This window comes from Electrophorus electricus, chromosome 1 (genome assembly GCF_041902795.1).
Source record: "Electrophorus electricus isolate QZ-2024a chromosome 1, ASM4190279v1, whole genome shotgun sequence".
Lineage (NCBI taxonomy): Eukaryota > Metazoa > Chordata > Actinopteri > Gymnotiformes > Gymnotidae > Electrophorus > Electrophorus electricus.
In genome coordinates this window covers 40,604,506-40,627,189 of record NC_137497.1, presented here as the reverse complement: position 1 = coordinate 40,627,189, position 22,684 = coordinate 40,604,506, and the positions used below count along the sequence as shown (strand labels likewise).

General features: G+C 43.7%; 1 protein-coding gene across 1 annotated transcript in view; it reads left to right on the top strand.

The window, feature by feature from the left end:
• Positions 1-273: 273 nt before the first annotated feature.
• Positions 274-22,684, top strand: part of iglon5 (IgLON family member 5) — a 97,042-nt gene continuing 74,631 nt past the window's right edge. Inside the window, exon 1 of the mRNA XM_081719938.1 lies at positions 274-851. Within this exon, the coding sequence (XP_081576064.1) occupies positions 791-851 (61 nt within the window). The 5' untranslated portion in view covers positions 274-790. The remainder of the gene's footprint in view (positions 852-22,684) is intronic.

Genomic DNA, 22,684 nt, shown 5'->3' with positions numbered 1-22,684 from the left:
CACAGGCTACTACGGGCTACTAACGCGATTGAACCCGGGACACACTGCTTCAGGAATACCGCAGTATACCGAGCTTGCTATAAATCACCTTATATTATTACCGGGCTGTTCTCGCCTAGTTTTTTCCACCCCGCCCATTCTGCAACTTTGATTGGACAGACCGCCTCTTTTCCCACCCGCCCCCTTCTTTGACGCGCGTGATTGGTGGAATTGTTTTCTCCTTGAGCCGCCAATCAAAGTTCTTGTGGGCGCCGCTTCAGATACTCTGTTAACGATGCACATAGTGTTGATCCACGGATCACGCCGCATACCGAAAGAAAACGGGAGCAGAACCAGTTAGCAGGACGGAACGGCCGAGCGCGCACGTTTCACTTGCCTGGCCTTCTCTGTGATATGTTTTCTTCCATCACTTAAACCGTTTTTTTCCCCTGTCATCACTGCGCTTCTTTGGATGCTCTTTGCGTGAACGTCGGATTCTGTGCAGGGATATTTGTGCTTTCTTTTGCACTAGGATTATTGTGTCCTTTGGCACGCTGTGAACGTTTCTGAAGTACTCTTTCTTCTCCGTGGGCTTTCGCACGAGGGTCACTTGAGGGGAAAGGCACGAGAATCCCATCTTGCCTGTACCGCTGTTAAGACATTTGGAAGATTTGTTCATCCCTACAGCACAGAGTAAAGAAACAGAAAAGCACGTGCGGTCTATGCTTTTTTTTCTCTTAAAACAAACAAATAAGAACAACCGAATTGCATTACGAGGGCGACACGGGAAACAGTAACTGACACTCGAAAAATGAGCTGCGCAATCTTGCAAAGCACGTTTGCCGGTTTACTGCTGGCCTTGCTGTCGAAAGGTAAGTTGCAATAATATTGTGTGCTGCTAAATCGCCTCTGGAGCGGTCGGGCGCGCTCGTCTCGCTTCGTTCTGCGTTGGGCTGCTCGAGTCGAATACTAATGCGGCGCTGCTCACGCGCCGGAGGTCTACCTGCCAATGACTCGCGCGTGTCTGCGCAGAGGTTTTGTTTTGCTCGCTAGCGCGTGCGTGTGCTGAAGGGTGACAGTGGGCTACCCGGAATGCGAGCGCGCCTCTTCCCGACTCGCTCCAACCACGGCGCTTCTGCATTCCGCAACATATGAGCGCTGCATATCAAGACTTTTAAGACCCCCCCCACCCCCCACCGCCGCCCGTTTCTCTGCAACAAGTCAGTGTGTCCAATTAGTCTACTGGTGTGTACATGTGTGCGTGAAGGTGCCTGGCGTAGCAGGAGTAATGCTTGAATGGAATTCTGTCGTTGAATGGTTATGTGTTATGCAGACGCTTCACTTTCACGTGCAACCTACAGATGTAATGGATGACAGGGTTATTATCGCATTCTGACGCGTAGTATAACTGATGAAAGGAAGTCACTTTTTCACTGCAATTGCCAGAGATTTGCGCTTGCGGCTCGTCTTTCCAGCGCACAAATACCTCATCAGTATATAAAACGACGATATTGCTTTTTTTTTTATTATTATTATTTTTTTTTTTTACGAATGACAACATTCTAAATGGCTAGAATCAGTTTGGTGCAGACGGCTGCAAAAGCTCACGTTGGTTCCCGAGCATTGTTTATTATTAATCTCACGGAGTATACGGACGCACTGGCAATTGGCTAAGCAACACGGGCATGCTGCAGAGGGCAGAAAACTTGCGCTGGCACAACGTTTGATTTCACTGTTTGAGCTGGTTGGCAGCAGTCCGCAATGAGCATGAGAATTTAATCATTTTTTTCCCTGCGGGATAATTTTGTTTTTCACGCACAGCCGAAATCAGTCTGGCGAAGGACCCCGAGTCTGATGTCTTGCCTGTAACGTCTTTCGCCCGTACTGTGGACATTAGCAACGTTTACCATACGATAGATTAAATGGATGTCGCTAGATGAAATCAGGGTTTGAATAAATAAATCGCGGCTTAATTACAGTGCTTCTGTTAGAAATGACTAATGTGTACCTTATGTGAACAAGAAATATTAGTGTTCTATTTACACATTTAACGTAAATTAGGTAATGCTACGTTTATGTCGATTTTATATCGATATAAAGGTCATTTCGGGACGCATTGGCTTTTTATGAAGGAAGCCATTAAAAAACAGACTTTTGTAGGTTTGTTTGTTTTTTTGTTTTTGTTTTTTTACTGAGACAGCACATGATGAGTGTATGGGAGACGGAACGATTCACGCAACAGATTAGTGTTTTCTCAGAATTCAGGAGCTCTCATCCCAAAGGACACGGATTCACGTCTCCGACGATTCTGTCTGTCTGGCATACAGAGACAAATTATAAATGTCTGTCGTTTTGAAGTGTACGCTTACCCTTCTAATTTGGAAAAATATTAAGAAGCTGCAAATATAATGTTAGAATTTGTATGGCTTTTGGGTAACAGAATCATATATATATATATATATATATATATATATATATATATATATATATATATATATATATATATATATATATATATATATAGTGGCAGAACAGATAAAAAGAAATTCCCAACCATCTTGCAGTTACCTCCCACTGCTTAAGCCTACATCTAAAAGAAAGCAAGAGCAAGCAAGTGTGTGTGTTTGTGTGTGTGTGAGAGAGAGAGAGAGAGAGAGAGAGAGAGAGAGAGAGAGATAAGATGGTCTGTACATCTTGGTTGGAACACATACTTTGGCAAGACCTTTGTTTTTGCGATGAATGCTAATTACACCAGAAGTCAACAGACAGCCCTGAACAGTGCCCAAGGACAACCGCTTTCATCAACAGCACCTTCCTCTGCTCCACAGCACCTTCCATTCCATCTAATTACAGGCAAAATCATTAATTAGGTCAAAACGTCTGCCTGCATTAGTCCTGCAGTGTTTCCAACCAAACCAAGTCAACCACGAGTGCAGGCACATGAAGAATTGGACCTCGAGACATGCAGAGGGCTCTTTCACCTCTATTACCGTGCCGCTGCCATCCAGCCTGACGCTCGTCACTCATGACTGCGGATTCCCCACAGCTGTTTCGCAGGGGAAGCTACTGATGGCGTTATCTATGCTGCCGGCTGGCTGGGGCTGACGCAGCACCTACACTCTGGGCAAAAGGAGGAATGGAGGGAGGGAGGGGTGGGGTGAGGTGGGGTGGGGAGAGGTGGGGAGGAGTAGGGCAGCATTCAGGTGGAACCATTTTAAGGTACTGAAAAGCGTTCCATCTGTCACGTAAAGCAAAATCTATGTATCACTTAGTGGTTTTATATAGAACCATAAAGAAATGGTTCTGTCCAGAAGTAAATCCCCCTATAAAGGGAACCTTTCGCTTGTATTTTCTTTTCATCACAGCCGCATAACAGGCCACGTTTGGGGGTGCAGTGATAAGATACATTGCCTTTTAGAAATTTTAGAAAATGAGGTTCTCTTAACTTTAGTTTTGGGTTGTTGATGAGAGTTGATCTTGTAACCCTGTAGGTATGAATGTGAGTCACCTCACAAGAATTCCTTTAATAAATGAGTGTTAGTGCTGCTATTTTCACATGCTATTTAGATGTCGCTCCAGATTTTTCTAAAGAACCATTTTGAAACATTCTTGTGCATTTTTGTAACCCAAAAATAGTACCCAGTACATCCCCACATGGATATCAGAGTACAGGTGAACATGTGCTTTGATATGTCTGCAGGTGAGACACCTTATTGTTATAACATATGGGTGGCAAGCGGAGTCAACGCATATGGTACATATTAGCCAGCTCGTAGCCCGTTTGAGGGCTCCTAACTGGAATCGAAGCGTGGCTTTGGCCTGTGGATAAAGAGGACGGGGGAGATGTTTCTTCCTGCCAAGCCTGACAGATGCCTCCTCAGTGAAACCTGCAGGGCTTCCTGCACATTCCCAGTCTTATCCACGCTGCCCAAGCTGGACTGCTCAATGATGCGGGCTGGCTTGGGATCTCGGCCGCCACGCCTCTGCGCCCGGAGCACGCACCCATCCCTCGGCTTTTCCTGCACGCCGTTTCTGTCAGACCCAGAGGGGGAGTAGGAGTGTCTGGTGGGAGAGGTGGCTAGCTGAGATCATCGTGTGGGCGGAGCACAGCGGCGGGGTCGGGGTGGTGAGACTGGCGGGCTGGGAGCGGTGCCCGGAGCTCCGCCTGCTCGCCGCACCTGCTGGACGGAGGACTGACAGATTGTGTTGTTCTCAGACCACAGTGGTGCCGCGAGGCGTCGTCAGGGAGATCGGCAGCATCGCCACGGCGCGCAGAGGCATTGTCATGGACAGTGGAGCCACCACCATGGAGAACAAGGTGTTGTCATAGAGAGCGAGACATCACCATGGAGAGTGGAGGCATCGCCATGGAGAGCAAGGATAGGCAAACTTCTTTGCTTTAAACAGCACATCATGTGCACATCTTAGAGATGAAACAGTGACCTTTATGTGAACTGCCTTTTATGGGGGAATCTTGACTGGCTGGGAGGCCACTGGGGTCAAATAGCATCTCAGAGCTCAAGATTGTGTGTTGGAGGCAAAATCACCTTTCACCCTTCAGGTATCTCTTATACTAGCAAGTGAGACACACTAATCTCACTGTCCATAGATCGAGATTCCTCGCCTGTGACTAGATGCAGAATAATAAGTGGGAATCGTAGAACGATGATTATTCATTACTCTAATTACAGTCATTATGAGTCTATGGAATTGAGAGAAATGAAAATGAATTCGGGTCGTTTGTGGCAAGGGACTGGTTCTTTCACCATGTTTAATTACTGTAATAGTAGCCACATCCTCATCTCAACTCCTACTCCCAGCGTAAGCCCGTGACCCATCTTCACACGTGAGTATGTGCATGAGCAAGCAGCAGAGGAAGAGAGATCATTCACGTAGTGGTAGAGTTCATGTAGAAGCAGAAGCAGATGGGGGTGAGAAATATGCTCTCTCACACACACACACACACACACACACACACACACACACACACACACACACACACACACACACACACTCACACACACACTCACACACACACACACACACACACACACACACACACACACACACACACACACACACACACTCACACACACACACACACACACACACACACACACACACACACACACACTCACACACACACTCACACACACACACACACACACACACACACACACTCACACACACACACACACACACGCACACACACACACACACACACACACAGTCATTATCACCACACAGGTTAAAATATATCCATATGCATGCATGGACACAGGCACACACACAGCACACACCTACACACACAAGCACACAGATAAACATGAAAACGGATGCGCATGCATGCACACACACACACACACACACACACACACAGGCACACAAACAAATTTTTGCGGCCACTCTTATTTGGGCCATCAGCAAGATGAATTTAAACTATATCCATAGGGAATTTGCTCAAAATCCCAGTCCTAAGAGTGAATATGCCTATAGTCATACGGCACCACGGAATAGGAATGCTGTAAATGACGCCCATTGATCTCTTATCAATACACTCCTATAGGGAGAAACTAAAGTCTTAGAGACAGGGGAAAAAAGTATTCTCCTGTGTTTTAAGCAACAGAGGCAATGGATTGAGTTGTTAAAAAGAGTTGTTTTGCTCTGGAGACTGTGTTTGTGTTTGTATGTGTGTGTGTAGGACAGAGAGAGTGAGTGTAAGTGTGTGTGTGTGTGTGTGTGTGTGTGTGTGTATCCAGTACCTAGGATTGGAGTGAGTGTGAATTGCAGCCACACCCTGCTCCGGGCCTTCAGGGTGAGCATGAGTACTTGTGTATGTGATGAAAATGTCAATACTTTTTTAGGTGGAAGAAATGTATGTATTTAGGAACATATGCAACTTATTAGGCCAAAAGACAGGTTGTATTTCAGCTCCACTCCTGCGTAGACAGAGAAAGTGTCCAAGAACACTTATATTTTTAGAGAGCTTGTCAAAATCAGAGCAACATATCTAAAAGACATTAGTTAAACTCCTCTGGTGTGTTCTATTAAAACTTTATGTCATAAATATGTCATAATTTTACATTAATAGCAATGAATCTATTCTAACACGAACTGCTGTAAAAAGGCCTCGTTGTAAAACTCAGTTAAATGAGCTTACTGACAGTATTATACTAGCTTTAATTTCCAAGCAATTGATCTTCAGTGCTAAGTCATTCATTTAAAATTTCAGACATGTTGAACTGAAGAAATAGTTTTAAGTTGACCAAGTTTTTCCTCTGCTTACATTTTCTGTATCTGGCAGACACTCTAGGCAGTGCTAGCATTTTAGTTCCAGATGTATTTAATATACATGGCCATTATAGTCTGAAAAAAAGTTGTATGAGTTGTATGAGTTCGGTCACTTTTTGAGTTTCTAACTCATCTGCCTCATGATATTCACTTGTGTTGTACTTCAAGTACGTTAGTTCAGTATTCGATTTCAGTGACCTTGTTTCAAGGTTTTATCTGTGATAAATGGAATATACATTGAAGTTCTGCACTTTCACCGGCCTGAGTATGCGGTGAACTGCTGTAGTGTGCATTCTTGTGATTAGCTCTACTCCGGACCCCCTCACGGCCCATCTGCCCTCTCTCCCCCTCTTCTCTCTCTCTCCCTCTCTCTCTCTTTCCCCTTCTGTGCCCTCCTGTCTCTCTCATTCTTGTTTCCTCCTTTCCCTTTCTCTAGTCCATTCTCTTCTCTCCACTTTTATATCTCTTCTCTCCTCTCCTCTCGTCTCGTCTCGTCCCCTTCCCTCCAGTGTAACTCCAAGCAGCTGTCAGTTCCAACGCCGTTCTTCTATTCATTCTCATTGAATCAGCTCCCTGTTGCTCTATGAAACCTGATAATGAGCCAGCACAAATGCTTTATGTACTGGAAAGCTGTACAGCGTGTACTGTAACACTCTCCGGGCTCTTAACCATAGTGCATATAAGGGGTAAATACACACCTGGGGACCTTTATATTTAAACACCAGAATTTATTTTAAAACAGTGACTAATGGTTTGGCTAGTTACAGAAAATAAGTGGCTTTGGCCCTTTTGAGCTGTTACCTAATTTCATTGGTAGGTCAAATGAAATAAACAAAATAAAACCAATAAACAAAAACAAAATGATACTAAAAAATAGAGCAACCTTGAGTGACTGTTGTTCCAGGATTGGTCAGGATTGGCACCAAATCTCCCCTCAAAGGGAGGAGCAGATTACATACCACGAGCAGATGGAGACGCACCGCGGCTCAATCAGCATGTCCAAGTCACACAGCGTAGACACTCAATGGAAGGCAACTATAAATATCAGCCTTGTGAGGCCCCTAAGAGGGGTTCTAGTGTCTGTAAACATCTTAGGCTTCCCCCACTCTGGCTTAAAAAGGGATACTAGTTACATAGTTTTACTTTACGAACCCACAGGTGCTGAGTTTAAAAGATTAAGGCTCATGTGGGTCCTGAGGCTTTTAACAATGCAGATCAATTAGACTGGTTTGTGTTTACCAGCAGTGTGGTGGAATGATGCGCTGCTGAAATGCTAAGTAATAGTTCGCTGTAGTGGGCTTTGATTGGCCCCACACCTCTGAAATGGAGCAGAGGTTGCAGCTAGTGACGCAGGGCAGGAGGGTTTGGGGGAAAATACACAAAGCTAAAGAAAACAGATCAATAAATATTTCAGCAGCTGCTCACTTTACACACACACACAGGAGGGAGGTAGGGTGGAGAGTGAGACAGGCAGACGGGGGGGTGGGGGGGGGGTGGGAACAGGCATCAAGGCTGAGTTTGCTAACGTGTTCCCCAATTTGCTGCACTCTGCTCAGATCAGGACTGAGAAGTGCGTGGAATGAGGAGAGCATTTCAGCAGTGTGTTTCTTTACGCAGACACTCCAGCACTCCATTTTCCACAGTTCTTGTCATCCATTTTCTGTGTGGTGAAGCACACCTTAGACTGCATGGCAGCTAACATCAAATCTATATTTTGACATGCATTCATCTTGCGGGTGATGTACGAAAGCTGATGCAGGCCATCTGGGCTCATGCGAAGACTACCCATGCTACTGGTGCATCCATTCACCGATAGCTGTGTTAGGACTGAGGAGTGAAACATTTGTTTAAGTTAAGAGAGAAGCAGAGAGAAAGCAAGGAGAAAGAGAGGATTTGGAGAAGAGGTACAGAGAGAAACAGAAACAAAGATGGAGAGAGTGAATATTGTGGCAGCGGTTGGTATTCCAAAAAAAAAAAAAATTACTTTTTGGATTGGCAACTAGAAAGAGACAGATGGCAAGTGGGAGAGGTAGAGGGTAGAGAGGAGGAGGAGGAGGGAGAGAGAGAGAGAGAGAAAGACAAAGATAGAGAGAGACACGGAGGGTGTAGGATGTATTAATAAGAACGTGAAGTCATTATGCACACCCATAACCAACAGGTTTCACGGACCCGTAAGAGAAGCAGTCTTAACTGCATGTGTGTGTTGCTGTGTGTGGGAGGGCCTTCGATAACTACATGTGACTGTGGCTACCTGCTTGCTGGGCCTCAGAGTAAATGTTTAACTGCTCACTCACACTGCCCTGTCAAAGCAGCGGCGGGAAGTACAGTGAGAAGTGCTGGTCGTCCTCATTAGTTGACGATTTCTGCGGGATGTGTCAGAACTAGGCTGTTAGCCCAGCGCTGCCCTGCTAATGAATAAAAGGTCCGTTTTTTCCTGCATCAGTGTGGTCCAACGGACGAAGTCCCTGGCTTTGCAGAGCAGTGCTGGTCTTGGATCCGGGTGTCGTCAGTGGCGCCCCATTATTTTGGAAGACAGCTAATTTGCAAGTGCCTCAGAATGCCCAGTAATAAACAGCTAGTGCGTCAGGGAAGCCCTTGCCTGAGCAGGCCTGCCTCAATGCCCTCAGCCACAGAGAGAGCTCGGCTCTTCTACTGTGTGGCACACGGCACACGTTCCAGCTGCGAAGGTGCCGATAAAAATTTCCTCGCCAATAAAGGCCCGATTATTAACACCATGGCCACACAGTAAGGGCCCGGGCAGGCGGACATTTCGCTGGGGATTAGAGAGTGTCAGTGGGCTAAAAGAGCAACAGCCCTGTTCACTCCGCCGCTGTAAAGTGATTGGACCGCTTATTGTGAAGGAAGATTCCAGCTAATCGGTGCACAGCTTCAGTGCTTGTATTGTTATGTCCCACTAAAGAACACGGTGGGATGGGTGGGTGCGATTACTTCTCTAATCGAGAGCAGGGTGAGAGTTTCACGATTTAACTGAGCTGTGATATGAGTCTAATTAGGCTTACAGTCAGATGGCACTCTGTTGTTGTGGTAGGATATACCACTAATGTGATATGTGCGTGTCAGGGGGAGGTTCTGAATAAGTACTGCGAACATGATAAGCATACCCCAAAGAGCTCAGAAGGGGATGGAAGAGCATGTGAATGATTTTGGTACCATTCCAGCGTTCATATTTATCCATGGGGAGCTCAGTGTGAAGGTTATTGCTTTCCTTAAAATTTCACTCAGTATTCCAGTCTCAGTGTCATTAACCAAAAAACGATTTTTGGCGCGTCATTCATTCTTCTTAATTACATTCTCCTGTTTGGGTACTTTTGGTTAGTGAAATTCTCTTTCATTAACAAATATAATTGTTCATGAGTCTCTCCTCCCTAGTTTGTTTTTTGTTGACAAAGCATCCCGCTTTGGTGTGTGGCTCAGTCACGCAGTCCTTCTAAAATCCATCAGAACTGTTTGAATAACATCACCCATCTAATTGGCATAAACTTTTGCATAAACAACCTACAACTGCGTCTGTAATTTACGTAATATATAACTGAAATGGGTTATTTCACCACTGTATGACATGCAGTGTTTGTATTTATAAGAAGGCTGTTGTCTACCCCCGCCTCCTCATTTTTTGATAAGCACACATTATTGATCGGATTCTAGATTGGACGTCTCCACTGTTCCTCTACACAATCAGATCTTTTGATCTTGGCTTTTAATCTCTCCCTTCCCTGTAGAAATGAGTGCAAAACCCACAATAACAAGCAGTTTACAGAGCGACAGTGACCTTTGTGCGCTCCTCTCTCTTACATCAGACCAGACACTAATGAAAACTTTTCAGTGGTCAATTAACACCCTGATGATGGCCAATACTGTCACAATACCACCCTGCTGCAGCTGACAAGCCAGCATTCAGTGAGGGAATGTGTGCCAGTCCGCGCTGGCCTGCATGGCAGTAATTCAGCTATCCAAGCTCTCCTTTGCTATTTGTTGTTTATTCTTTGTTTGTTTGTTTGTTTGTTTTGGATGACTACAACGTGGGCTAACCGCCTAATTCCTATTCCATGCGCTCGCCATGTCCGTCAAAACTTTCGATGAAAATTGATTTGTTTACCACGGACCTCTTAATTCAGATGTGACCATGGCGATGGCAGCAAACGTGCAGCACCTTGCAGGCGGAGCTGAAAGATAAAGTCTGCAAGATCCATCACAGTCAGTTCGCCTCAATGAAAAAGACATTATGATGCCCAGAGGTTGGCAGAGTAGCCAAAAACTGTACTCAAGTAAAAGAATGTACTCAGAAACTGTACTCAAGTAAAAGAATGTACTCAAAAACTGTACTCAAGCAAAAATAATAATAATTACTAAAGTAGAAGTAAAAGTACTCATTTAAATTAGAACTTAAGAAAAAGTAAGAAAGTATCTTGTAAAAAAGACTACTCAAGTAGTGAGTAACTTCTATGAATCTCATTTAGCTAATCAAACTAGAACTGCAAAACACTGCCTGATTTAGGCAACACATGGGAATGGAACAATGGAAACACCAATTCCACATCTGCATGTCCAAAATGGTCTGTGTAGCTCCTGTTCACTTGATCTATTCTGAGAATGTAGGAAAGTGAAATGTAAAGAACTTTTCTGAAAATTGTTTGCAGAGTCAACCTGAAAAACATCAATGACTTGCCTGAGGCCAAAGAGATTACTTTACAAGCTCTGTATACTTGTATTTTTATCTGCATTTTTTATTTCTTGCAAGTATGTATTTTTGTAACCCAGAACTAAAAAAAAAACATGATTAGATCACAAGTGGCAAAAGATTGTCATCACAATGGATGACTGCTCCTTTTACGTCTTTTTTAAAAGAAGTACAAGAGTTATCCCTCAGGGGGACATTCAAAAACACTTAACGTGGGTTAATGTACTAAAACAAGAATATAGGAGCACCAGACTACTCTCACATAGTACTCGTCATGAGTACTCTCTTCTACAAAATAAACCTCCAAACTAAGACTAAACTAGGAATATTTGAATCATTTTTTTTCCTCTCCATTTAAACACATTATAAGTTAAAAATTTACTAATTGTACTAATGCACTAAAACAATGATGTCATTATTACAATTTTTCATTTTTTATTTTTCTATTTTTCTATTTTCCTATTACATAATTGTAATAAAAAAATTATTACCAACTTCAAATGTTGTGCCATCTCCTCATTTAATGTACCTTTAATTAATTTAAAACCACATCTGCAAGGTTTGAATTTTCTGGATGTGGTTATGATATGATTATTTGGTGGTTATGATATGGTTATGAAATTGATATGAGATGGTTATGATATGGTTATGGGGTGGTTATGATATAGTTATGGGGTGGTTATTATATGGTTATGAGATGGTTATGATATGGTTATGGGGTGGTTATGAGATGGTTATAATATGGTTATGATATGGTTATGGGGTGGTTATTATATGTTATGATATGGTTATTAGATGGTTATGATATGTTATGGGGTGGTTATGAGATGGTTATGAGATGATTATGATATGTTATGGGGTGGTTATTATATGGTTATGAGAAGGTTATGATATGGTTATGATATGTTATGGGGTGGTTATTATATGGTTTGGGTATGAGATGGTTATGGGGTGGTTATTATATGGTTATGGGGTAGTTATTATATAGTTATGCTGTTTAAGGCTGATTGGCTCATTGCTCTGGATTCAAAGTCAACGTGGTAAGTGCAAGTAAGGTCCTAATTTTTCTGAATTGGATTGAACCTGAAAGTATCTTTGGTAGGGTCAGTAATCCACCAATAGCAGGACATGGGACTAGTTAACTAACTTACTATACCATGTATTACAGCTACACAAGGTTTTTGATATGAGGTAGATATCAGCTAGGTTTGGTGATCACTTTATGATTAGCATAATTTGAGGGAAATTTCTGGGATTTTCTATGTGGGGGGAAGTTTATAGCTATATAACTATATAAATTACTATCTATTGTTTTTCTATCAGAATATCCTTGATGTTGCAGGATTACAGCACTTTAATAATGTGCATTAGGAGAGCGAACTGACTTCATGCAGGGGTATGTGAGCCTTAGAGAACAGGATATAGCTACTTTTAATACATTTTATCATGCACCATAATGGAGGGCTCCTCTTTCATCCTATGCGGGAATCTTTCCCCTTGGCTCTTGGTTGTATTGGTCTACTTCATCTTATCTAGTTGGCTGACTTACTGAAGCAGAACGGTGCCATTCTATGATCATCTTTAGATCTCAGTAACCCTCCCGCATTTGACAGTTCAGGTTCGGGCAACACTAGGAGTTGAAGGAAACACAAAATGTTTATTAAATTAAAATTATTTATGAATATGAAATGTATCTGAAATGAATACAATGGAATATAATATGCAAATGCACTTGAGTAAGAATACTAAGTACCCTCTTATAAAACAACTCTTCAAAGTACAATTTGTTCAAAATAGTCACTTAAGTAACTCTAATGGAGCAAATGTAACGCGTTACTACCCACATCTCAGATGACTGCTTCCCTATCAGGTGAGCATAGAGCTCAGTCTCTATTGAAATCAAAGTAAAAGAAAATGAAATTTGCCTTAAAAACAACCATAGACCAGAGAGTTTATGTGCACAATATTAACATATAGCAACTAAACTGAAAAAAATAATTAATTAATTAAACACACAATTATGGATCACGAAGGCCTTATATCTTTTTACCCATTAAATGAGGCTTAACTGCGTTTGTGGTCTGTGTGTGTGGGTGGGTATTATGGCCATCGAGGATGAAGTTAAAGCAGACAGCTTGTGCTATTGATTTATATTTGGTTTGATTAAAATCTGCTCTCGTGTATTTGGGATCAATTTCTTTAAACATGAAATAATTTATTGTGTATCAACTTATTTGATGAATGCCAGACTGCATGCATTTTTAACGTTTCTCCCCTGCATGTCCACTGGGTAAAATCGGGTCTGGTCAATACAACTTGCTGAAGACTGCAGCGACAGAATAAGCCGTGGCAAACACAGTGTAGCATCCCTGCAGAACAACAAGCAGGTGAAGACATTTCTGCTGAGGAAACAGCCCTTTTATTAAAACTGCAGGGTCTTTAAAAAGACTCACACCAGTAAACAAGCAGTAAAGGTCACAAACACAAAGAAAACAGGGAGGGGTGTTAAGCAGGCACACCATGACCACAGCAGACATATCTAAACACTCTAATTAAGAAAAGAAAAAGACACAGCTAAACCAAATGCTCTCTCGCTCTCTCTCGCCCTCTCTCTCTCTCTCTCTCTCTCTCTCTCTCTCTCTCTCTCTCTCTCTCTCTCTCTCTCTCTCACACACACACACACACACACACACACACACAAATAAAATATGTACAAAATTGAAACTTTAAATAAAGTCAGTGGAGAGGCACACTGCATTCTGGGAAACCTCGCCATGTTCCTCTCCGCTTTCTAGACTGGCCCACCTGAATCCAGTCAATGCCCCCATCGCCAATCCTGGACTCATTTTAACCAGGTCTAAATTGCTAACTAGCCAGCAACATAGAAACTAAGAAAATAAATCTGTGTGCATGAGGCTCAGATCACTTTTGCTTTTGAGGCAGGGGCGTAGAGGGGTGGTGGGAGAAAACAAAGCAGCAAAACAGACAACACACAGATAAACAAAACATAAAACATATCATGAAAGAAACAGTCTGGTTTTATTTCTATTACAACAGAGAGTATAAAATTGAGAAACCAAAACCTATTTATTTCCAAGGCTCTCGAAGGGCCCTGCCAGGTCCACCATTACCCACTGCCCGACACCCCTGCATGTCCTGGTGAGAGTGGGTGCTCTTGGAAGTGCGATTCGATTCACATGCTCATCTTTGGTGAACGCTGGCATCTCCCTGATGCTTCTGGTGAGTTGATGCATGGCGTGAAGGTGGTAATGGAGTTCGGCATAGCCCACTACAGCCCTCCGACCCTGGAAGGCAGCTGAACACAAGCCCTGCAAGTGTCCTGAGCTTGCAGCTGAATATCCAAAAAACCGGACTGATCCCCTTTGTCTCCTGCATGGCAGAGCGGTACGGCAGCAGCACAGGGGGCAGATGGTCGTCCCAGTCATGCTGATGTTGCGCAGGGAGTAAAGGGAGTTGAGTCGTCAGCATCCAGTGGAAACGCTCCACAAGGCCACTGTGGATGCAGCGGTGTAATCAGTTTTCTGGCTGCCTGGCCGGTTGCGTACCTCAGCCATGGCCACCAACTCAACGTTGCTGCCCTGGTCACTAGCATGAGAACTCCACAACTAGCTGCTTCCGTCCTAGTATCCTGCTCCCTTTTGTGAATGCCGGCTTCTCCCTGGCATCCAATAGCGAGCACCACATGCTAATATCTGCAACGTAGATTAAGTGAGATGACAAGTTGGCAAGCTTATCCAAGCCATCATTGAGCGGGCATAAGTCAGCCTTTTTAACAGCACTCAGCCACCTATAACACATGCAGAGGTGCCAGCTAGCATCCATTTTCTTCGCCAGGTCCACTGGCACTATTTTTTGCTCTACAACCTTTTAGCCCACAGGAGCTGGTGGGGACAGAGCCGAACCAGTGCAGCCTCACCAGCGTCGATGCTGTGCTGCACTAAGCTAGGCCATGTACAGTCTTTCTCTGAGATTAGCACACAGAAGCTCTCATGGCCGCTGTTTCTGCTCCTCTAGGCGCCTTTGACCTGACAGTGTGCCACAGCCACCGGAGACCCAGTAGTCAGTTGGAATGGTGCACGTTCAGCTCCGTCAGAACTGACCGCTTCACCCACGGAGCAGTCAAGGAACTGTCAAGGAATATCTCTGCGACTCTGCCACTGACACCTTGACTTGTCTCCTTTGTAAGTGCAGCAATTCCTTCCTGGGGTCAAGGGTAGCTCTGGCTGCCACAAGGAAGTCCAAACCGAGTATGCAAGCATCCTATATATCATCCTATATTAACTCTATATACATATATACATTATATTAGCACTTTCTCATTTCCAGTCAGCTGCTGGTGACCTGCTTAGGTTAGATGGGTTTCACTTCCCAGCTGTTACACATTCCGTCCATGCTGTGAGAAAGCATACATGATCATAGTAACAACGCTGACAAGCTAATGTGAGCAAGGGCATTGAGCTGTTTTTTAGAATGGGGATTTTTAGACTGATGACCGTTCCTTTCGGCGGCTGCTCACCCACGGCCTCATTTCCTGCTCAGGTTCGAGGAATTGACTGATGTGGGGTTCTCATTTTCTGTACTGCCAGCACACCGCTCGCTCCACCATCACTCATCTGGCGTTCTCGTTTTGCGGAGCTTAGCATTGCACACCGCATAGCACCATGTCATTCACCAAGGTGTCTAACTGCTAAGTATGAGCTCTGCTCTTTCTGCTTTGATGGAACTGCTGGACGTGGGTCAGTGTGGTGAGTTGTACGTACTGCTTTAACCCCTCCGGCCGCAACACATTTGAGAAGAAGTGCAATGCTGTCCGTTCCTGTGCAGGTTTTTTGAATGCCGGTACACAAGGGCCATTGTACTTAATTCTACAGCCAACATGTTTATCCACTGCCCTTTCAGCCTCTGCCTGTCAGGAAGCTGCTGCTTGACTAAAAACACTGCCAGCATTTGTATGAAAGTTTGAGTGCTGTTGTCAATGTGGTTAAGTCATTGTGTTGTTCAGGTGGCACATCCACTTGCACCCTCCAGCTCCGAGCATAGTTGTATTGCAGTGATGGCTGCCGTTCAGTCAGAGTGCTTCTTCCCGAACGCCTTTGCAGTTGTAGTGTGGAAAGATCTGTTCTGTCTCTGCCGTTATCATGGACTGTATCAGCACTGATGCCGTGCCAGACATGGCTTCTCTCACACTGGGTGCCAGCTGACCTCCACTGTTGATCTTTTCAGTACTGGCCTTCTTGCTATCTTCCACAGCTAAACACTTCCTCTTGGCTGGCCCACTGGCAGGGGGCAGGTGTAATGCTTGGTACCCGCGTTCTCTGGGCATTGTCTTCTTCACGATCCACTTTCAAGTTTGTTGATGCGAAGCTCGGTTTAATTTAGCTCCGCCGCTACATCCCTCTCCTGACACCAGTGCATCAGAAGAAGGAGGTGAAGACATTTCTACTGAAGGAAGAAGAAATCTGTGTCATGTAAGTCTAAGAGACTCCATGCAGTGTCTCCATGCATGAAAAGAAACATTCCACTTAACTGAGCTTTGGATGCTGGACCTACTTGAAATCTTCATCAGAGCAAACCAGTGGAATGGCAGATTCCATGGAAGACACCGTTAAACACGACGTCTAACCAAACATCAGACTTACAAACGTGTCCCTTTGTGGTACGATGCAGACTCTACACTGAGCCTCTCCTACTTCTGTTCCTCCATGTTTCATTGTATGCTGTCTATAATGTCATGCAATGTAGAACTCTAATCAATTTCTAATGGGTCAGATGTAAACCAAGATATTTTGAAATAAACCTTCTCATCATCAAATCAAACAAGTGAAATTTGATAAACAAGGGTAAAAATTAGCTAGCTAGCATCACAGCATATCAAAAGGTGGATAGTGGCTTATAGCACTGATTTTAAAAAGAGCAAATTAGACCGGGGCAAAAAACAGGGTCTGTGTTATCCTCAGTGCACTTCTACCTGGTGTCAAAATTAGTATACAGACTAACTAGTCTGCAGCACTATCAAACAGATTATAATTTAGTATAGCTAAATTATTAGTCAATTTCATTATAAACAAAGTGTGGCATTGTGTGCAATCACCACTAACTTTAATTAAAACTCAATATAATTGCATTTACAGCCTTTTTTAATATGAGTATAATTTTATTATATCCTCAAATGATTGGATTAAATAGCCAGCTCTTTAGCCATAGTGATCCATACCTCTTGTTTTCATGAATAAATAAGACAAGCTTGCTGATAGATTTCTGACACATCTTGGATCAGTGTGAGCTCACAGGACATGTCTGTCTGTCTCTCTCTCTCTCTCTCTCTCTCTCTCTCTCTCTCTCTCTCTCTCTCTCTCTCTCTCTCTCTCTCTCTGCATGCTGCTAAGCTAAACTGTCAAAGTCGCGCACTTTCAGCACTTTGGGTCGTGCTGTGAAGTGAAATGTTCAGATCATGCAAGATAAGGGTGGTCATTTGACAAGCTCCCTCAGCCTGTTTCTGATGGCAGACTGGCCGAACATCGGAACAGAGGTTGATGGAGGTTTCACAGCTGGTCAGATGAAAGGCCTTGTTTAAAAAAAAATGAAAAAGGTCAATTGGATGACCTGCATTTAAGAGGCAAGCAAGGCTGCGCCCCCTTTTGCGTTATCACCCAGCTGGTCAAGCATTGGTCTATGTAAAATATCAGTCTGGGCTGTAATAATGCTTCTGTATGCCAATAAGGAGACACGTGCTGCCACAGTTCATGCCCGTACACGCAGACTGTAACATTCACTGATAGGGTTAATTTAAATATAGCACGGAAATGACAGGCATGCTTATTCCATCCAGTTAGTGTCAGCACCATCTCCCACTTAATGTCAGCTCCGTACCGCAACACACTCGGCGTTTGCCAGAGTGGCAGGCTTAATCACAGCAGAATCTCACTCCTGCAATATCGCTCTCTCATTATGCCCTGGTCAAAGCACTTCCACACCCCAGCCTGGCTCATACGTCTCCGTACATCTCTGCGTGGTTTAATGCACTCACGGCTGTGGTGTTCAGGGGATCGCCATTACACATGTGTCCACTGGGTGGCCTTGTATTCAGTGTGGTAAAGGGAGGCCTGCACTGTTTGGTTCACTTGCACTGTAGAATAGGAGATGCAAAGGCGCATCTGTCGATGGCAATGGAAATGCAAGACACACTCACAGAAATGCAAGAATGTTTTTGTTTTTTTTTTAGCAAATTTGCAAAAACAGCCAAACACACCACTTCCCACTCAGTGAGAGGAGTAAACATTAAACCAAGATGCGCAGTGTGCAGTGTGCATGACTCTCACTCACACTCTCATGTGCACACACAAAAACACACTCCTCACGTACATGCCAATCACACTGTTGAGTCAGAACCATCTGTTGGCCTCTTATGGACAGACTGAGGTGCTCTGGAGTTGACACTGGGGCGGAGCAGCATGCACGAGACCCCACGCGGCCCCTTCGTCTCCCGCCATAATAAGAGCTGTCTATCTCACTGATGCCCAACTCCCCCCACGTCGGGGTTAATGGGAAAGACACGCATATTAATAATGCCATTATTACCACAGAGACAGGCCTGCGCTTGTATTCGAAATGACTCGGAGGCGCAGTGGGGTCGTGCAGAAGCCTCCCGGTCTCCTGCGCCGACCTCTCGAAACTCTGGAGGCATGGATTGTGCCGGTCAAGGCCATCGTGCCCTCCCACCACCATCAGATGCCTGACCACAAATCACCCGTGGCAGCGTTGGGGCTCCAGGCTGCGGGGGAATTAAACACAGAACAGCAGCTAATCACCGTGGGGGGGCCGTGAGTTTAGCGGGGACGCGCCTTTTTCTCGGGCAAAAGAGCAAGAGAAAGAAAGGGACGAAACAGAGGTGGTGCTGCCTCCGTTTTTGTCCGCATTCCAGAAAAATGCCACCACTGCAGCCGGACGACACCACAGCTTGTCTGTGGCTGCGACCACTGGAAATGGAACCCCAGGGCTGGAGGCTGTGGTATCCTGCTTCCTGGATGGAGACAAGCAGCCTCTTCTCCTGCAGAAGAACATGTGGAACTCCATGCCAATCCTCCCTTATCTCCCTCCCCAACCCCCACCCACATGCCTCTGTCCAGATCACACACACACTGCCACTGTTTAACAATTCATGTCTGTGGTTTTTAGATCATTAAAGACTCATCAGTCAGGTTTTTTTTTTTATTTTTATTTTTTTTATTCAACGATTTTTTTTTTTTTTTCAGATTCTTCGCCTTTTTACGCTTGTTCTCAACTGTTTAGCCCTTCCTTGTTTTGACTGCGTGCTTGTCTGTGCTGGCTGGGCTTGTTCGAGAATGGCATAGGTTAATGGAATAGTATACTGTGGGGCCAATTACTAAGTAAAGAGCTGGAGGCTGTGAGCACTAATGAGCTAAAAGCGAGCCGGAGCCGAGTAAAAGAGAGCTCCGTGAGCGCTGAGGCACTCAGAATGATGATATAGAAGAGCAGTAACACGGAGACCTAGGATGGAAAGGAAACAGCCGCCATAGAATTGTGTCACTCTTATTTCAAATTGTATTGTGTGGTCTGGAAACCAGAAGAACTTTTCAGTGCTTAAAAATAAGTCATTGCCTGGCATATGGAACCAAGGCCAGTCCCAAGTCAAATCTAAACCAAGCCAAGATTAGAGACAGATTGGATCTAGATCAGACCTGTGTAAAGCATAAATCAGACTCAGACTGAACGCAGATTAGACCAGGGCTGGAACTAGACCAGACCCAGACTACAATCGTGTGTACAAAGAGATCAAGAACAGATCCAGATTTTACTCGAAGCCAAGACTAGATCAAATTCAGACTAAAACTAGATCAGAATGAGAGACCCAGACTGTTAAGAATGGATCCAAATCATATCTAGGTCAACCCAGACCTGAAAAATAGCACGACACAAAAAAGACAACAAGCAAAAAAGTAGCATGAGTGTGGCTGAGAACATAGTTTACATATGTATGAAAATACCAGACTATCCATAACAGCTATTATAAAACAAACAAACAAAAAAATGACAATCATTACAAATCTCCCTCCTCCTGTTAATCTATTGTCACCTCCTATACAGCTCTCACCAGACCTAACAGTGCTAATAATGTCTGAATGTGTTTCACGTCATTAGTGCTCAATGGCAGATCGCCTTTCTCATGTCGGTGAAAGCTTTGTGTTGTGGGCCTGACTGTAGTATTCTTTACCGCAATTACATTCTCTACTGGAGCAAGATGGATAATCCCTGCTCTCTGTGTTCCTGAATATATTATGATGTTTTATTGCAGTCATTTTTTCTCAGCCTGCCTTCACCAACTGTATGTTCTCAGCTATCGCTCAGCTGAAATGTAAATTTAAATAATTTTTTAAACCATTAAATATATATATATATATATATATATATATATATATATATATATATATATATATATAGAGAGAGAGAGAGAGAGAGAGAGAGAGAGAGAGAGAGAGAGAGAGAGAGAGAAACGTTTAGAATTGCCTGACACATGCATTCTGAATGCCAATAAGCAGTTTGCTTGCACAGCTGATAGAAGACCTCAGCCCAAAATGTCCTGTTTCTCTGGAAACTTTGTGTACTACAATTTTGAATATCTCTACATCTCTTACTACAGTATACTGCAGGTGAGAATATATATATATATATATATATATATATATATATATATATATATATATATATATATATATATCATTAATATGCCTTAAAATGACAAAATGGCAAATCCTTTATTCTGATGGTCCAAAGGTGTTGAACAACTGATCCTCAAACCTTCCCTCAGTTTCTCCAGTGTAAAGCTGATTTCATCTCTTGCGACTAATACAGTAGACAACGTCTGAAGTTATGCACGAGGAGGTGTGGGTGATAACAGCTGATCGTTATGTGCCCGTTATTTTAGTGGCTGTGTTCATAAATGTAGAGTTCATCTAGAGTGGTTGCAGGCTACAGCACCACAGTTACTATCCGAATGGTCATTTATCTCAATCTTGTTTTTGTCTCGTCTGTAGGAGATTGGTGGAAGATCCTTAAAAAGGGACGTGGTCTCTGCATCGTCCTGTAGGCACCAAAGGAATTCTTGTCATCTTAACAGCAAATTGTTTGTAGGTCAGCGCGTGCACTCTCTGAACAGGTAGAACACCAGCAAAGGCTTCATCTGTGACTTCCTCAGGAAAGCCACAATTATGAAGATATTCACACACACTTCTATACTTTTCTGGAGGATGTCTTCATTTTCACCATAAATGTGCTTAATTCTTATGCACTTAAGTCTTATTGGCTGTGAGCAAGCGGTGGAGTTTTACAGGCCTTGGGTAGTACTGCAAAAAGGAGTGAGAGTCTGTAGATTTAGAACAGATGGTGGTATTTAAACAAGAATTTCCAAACTTCATTGAAAGATCCAAAAAGGTTATCCTCATTCCAGGATGTTCTATATTCCATATTTATTCCAGAGCTGGGTGGAACTTGGAGAAGGAAGAAATGAACAGTCAAATGTGCCTGTAGCATCACCAAATATGTCATCAGTGTGGGGTACAAGTCCAGTATATTTTTTAAAAAATGTTTCTCAACGAATCCAACAAAGCAGTTATAATCGGATGGACCCATACTAACTTTTCTTATTTGTGAGTAGTACTAGAAGTCTAACATGAAGCAGTTCAGTGTTAATACATGTTCTGATGTCTCTGTGCTAAGGTGCACCATTTTTTTCTCGCAAGCGCCGGACCTGCTAGCATTGCGTTGCAGCGGAGAGCTAAGTAGGTAGACTGCTCTGTCACGTTGATTTAATAACGTTGTTAGTGTTCATAAGTGTGTGATTTTTAAAGACTGTAATAACTGTACACATACATTAATTTGGGTTATGAGGCATTGGCAAGTGATCCTAACTGCCCTACTTGGCCCATTGACAGGTACTGTTGTAGAGAAAACATTTCTGGTTTATTCCTGCAAAGTGTGAGTTTTACTGGTGTAACAGGAATAGTTTAATGACACTCGCGTTACTTGCATTTATTTAAATGCTAGAATCCCAGCTAACCTTTGATAGCGCAAACATAAACATACACCCATACTCCCATACATAAACACACTCAACTCACTAGCAGTATGTTATATGCGACACAGAAACTACAGCCAGCCAAGAGCGTATGACCTTAGCTAATGAACAAACATACAAAAATAAATGCCAAAGTGGCATAAAGTTAATAACTAACCATTCAGAAATGTCCTGTTCTGTCCTGATTCTCAGACCTCTTCTTGCTCAGGGTCTCACTCTCATTCCAACATGTTTCCCCCAGGGTTCGACAGTTGCCCAGGTAGCGTGATGCTGTACTTGCGTCGGCACACCCTGACAGGGGGGCTCATTTTCATTTAAAGGAACAGGGACTCAAACCGGCCTTACTGAACTGGGCTGTTTTGGCAGAGAAAGTGCTGTGGTGCTTGATCCTTGTGGTGTATTGACTAAAGTGTGTCACAGATATTACAGTAAAACGAGGGAACTGTATTAACTTGTGGAAAAGGGGTGTACGTCACCTTTAAAAGGTGACAGGTGAAGTGAATATCTCCTTACAATGGCACCTGACATGGGGTGGGATAGAGTAGGCCGCAAGTGAACAGTCAGTTCTTGAAGTTGATGTCTTGGAAGCAGGACAGATGGGC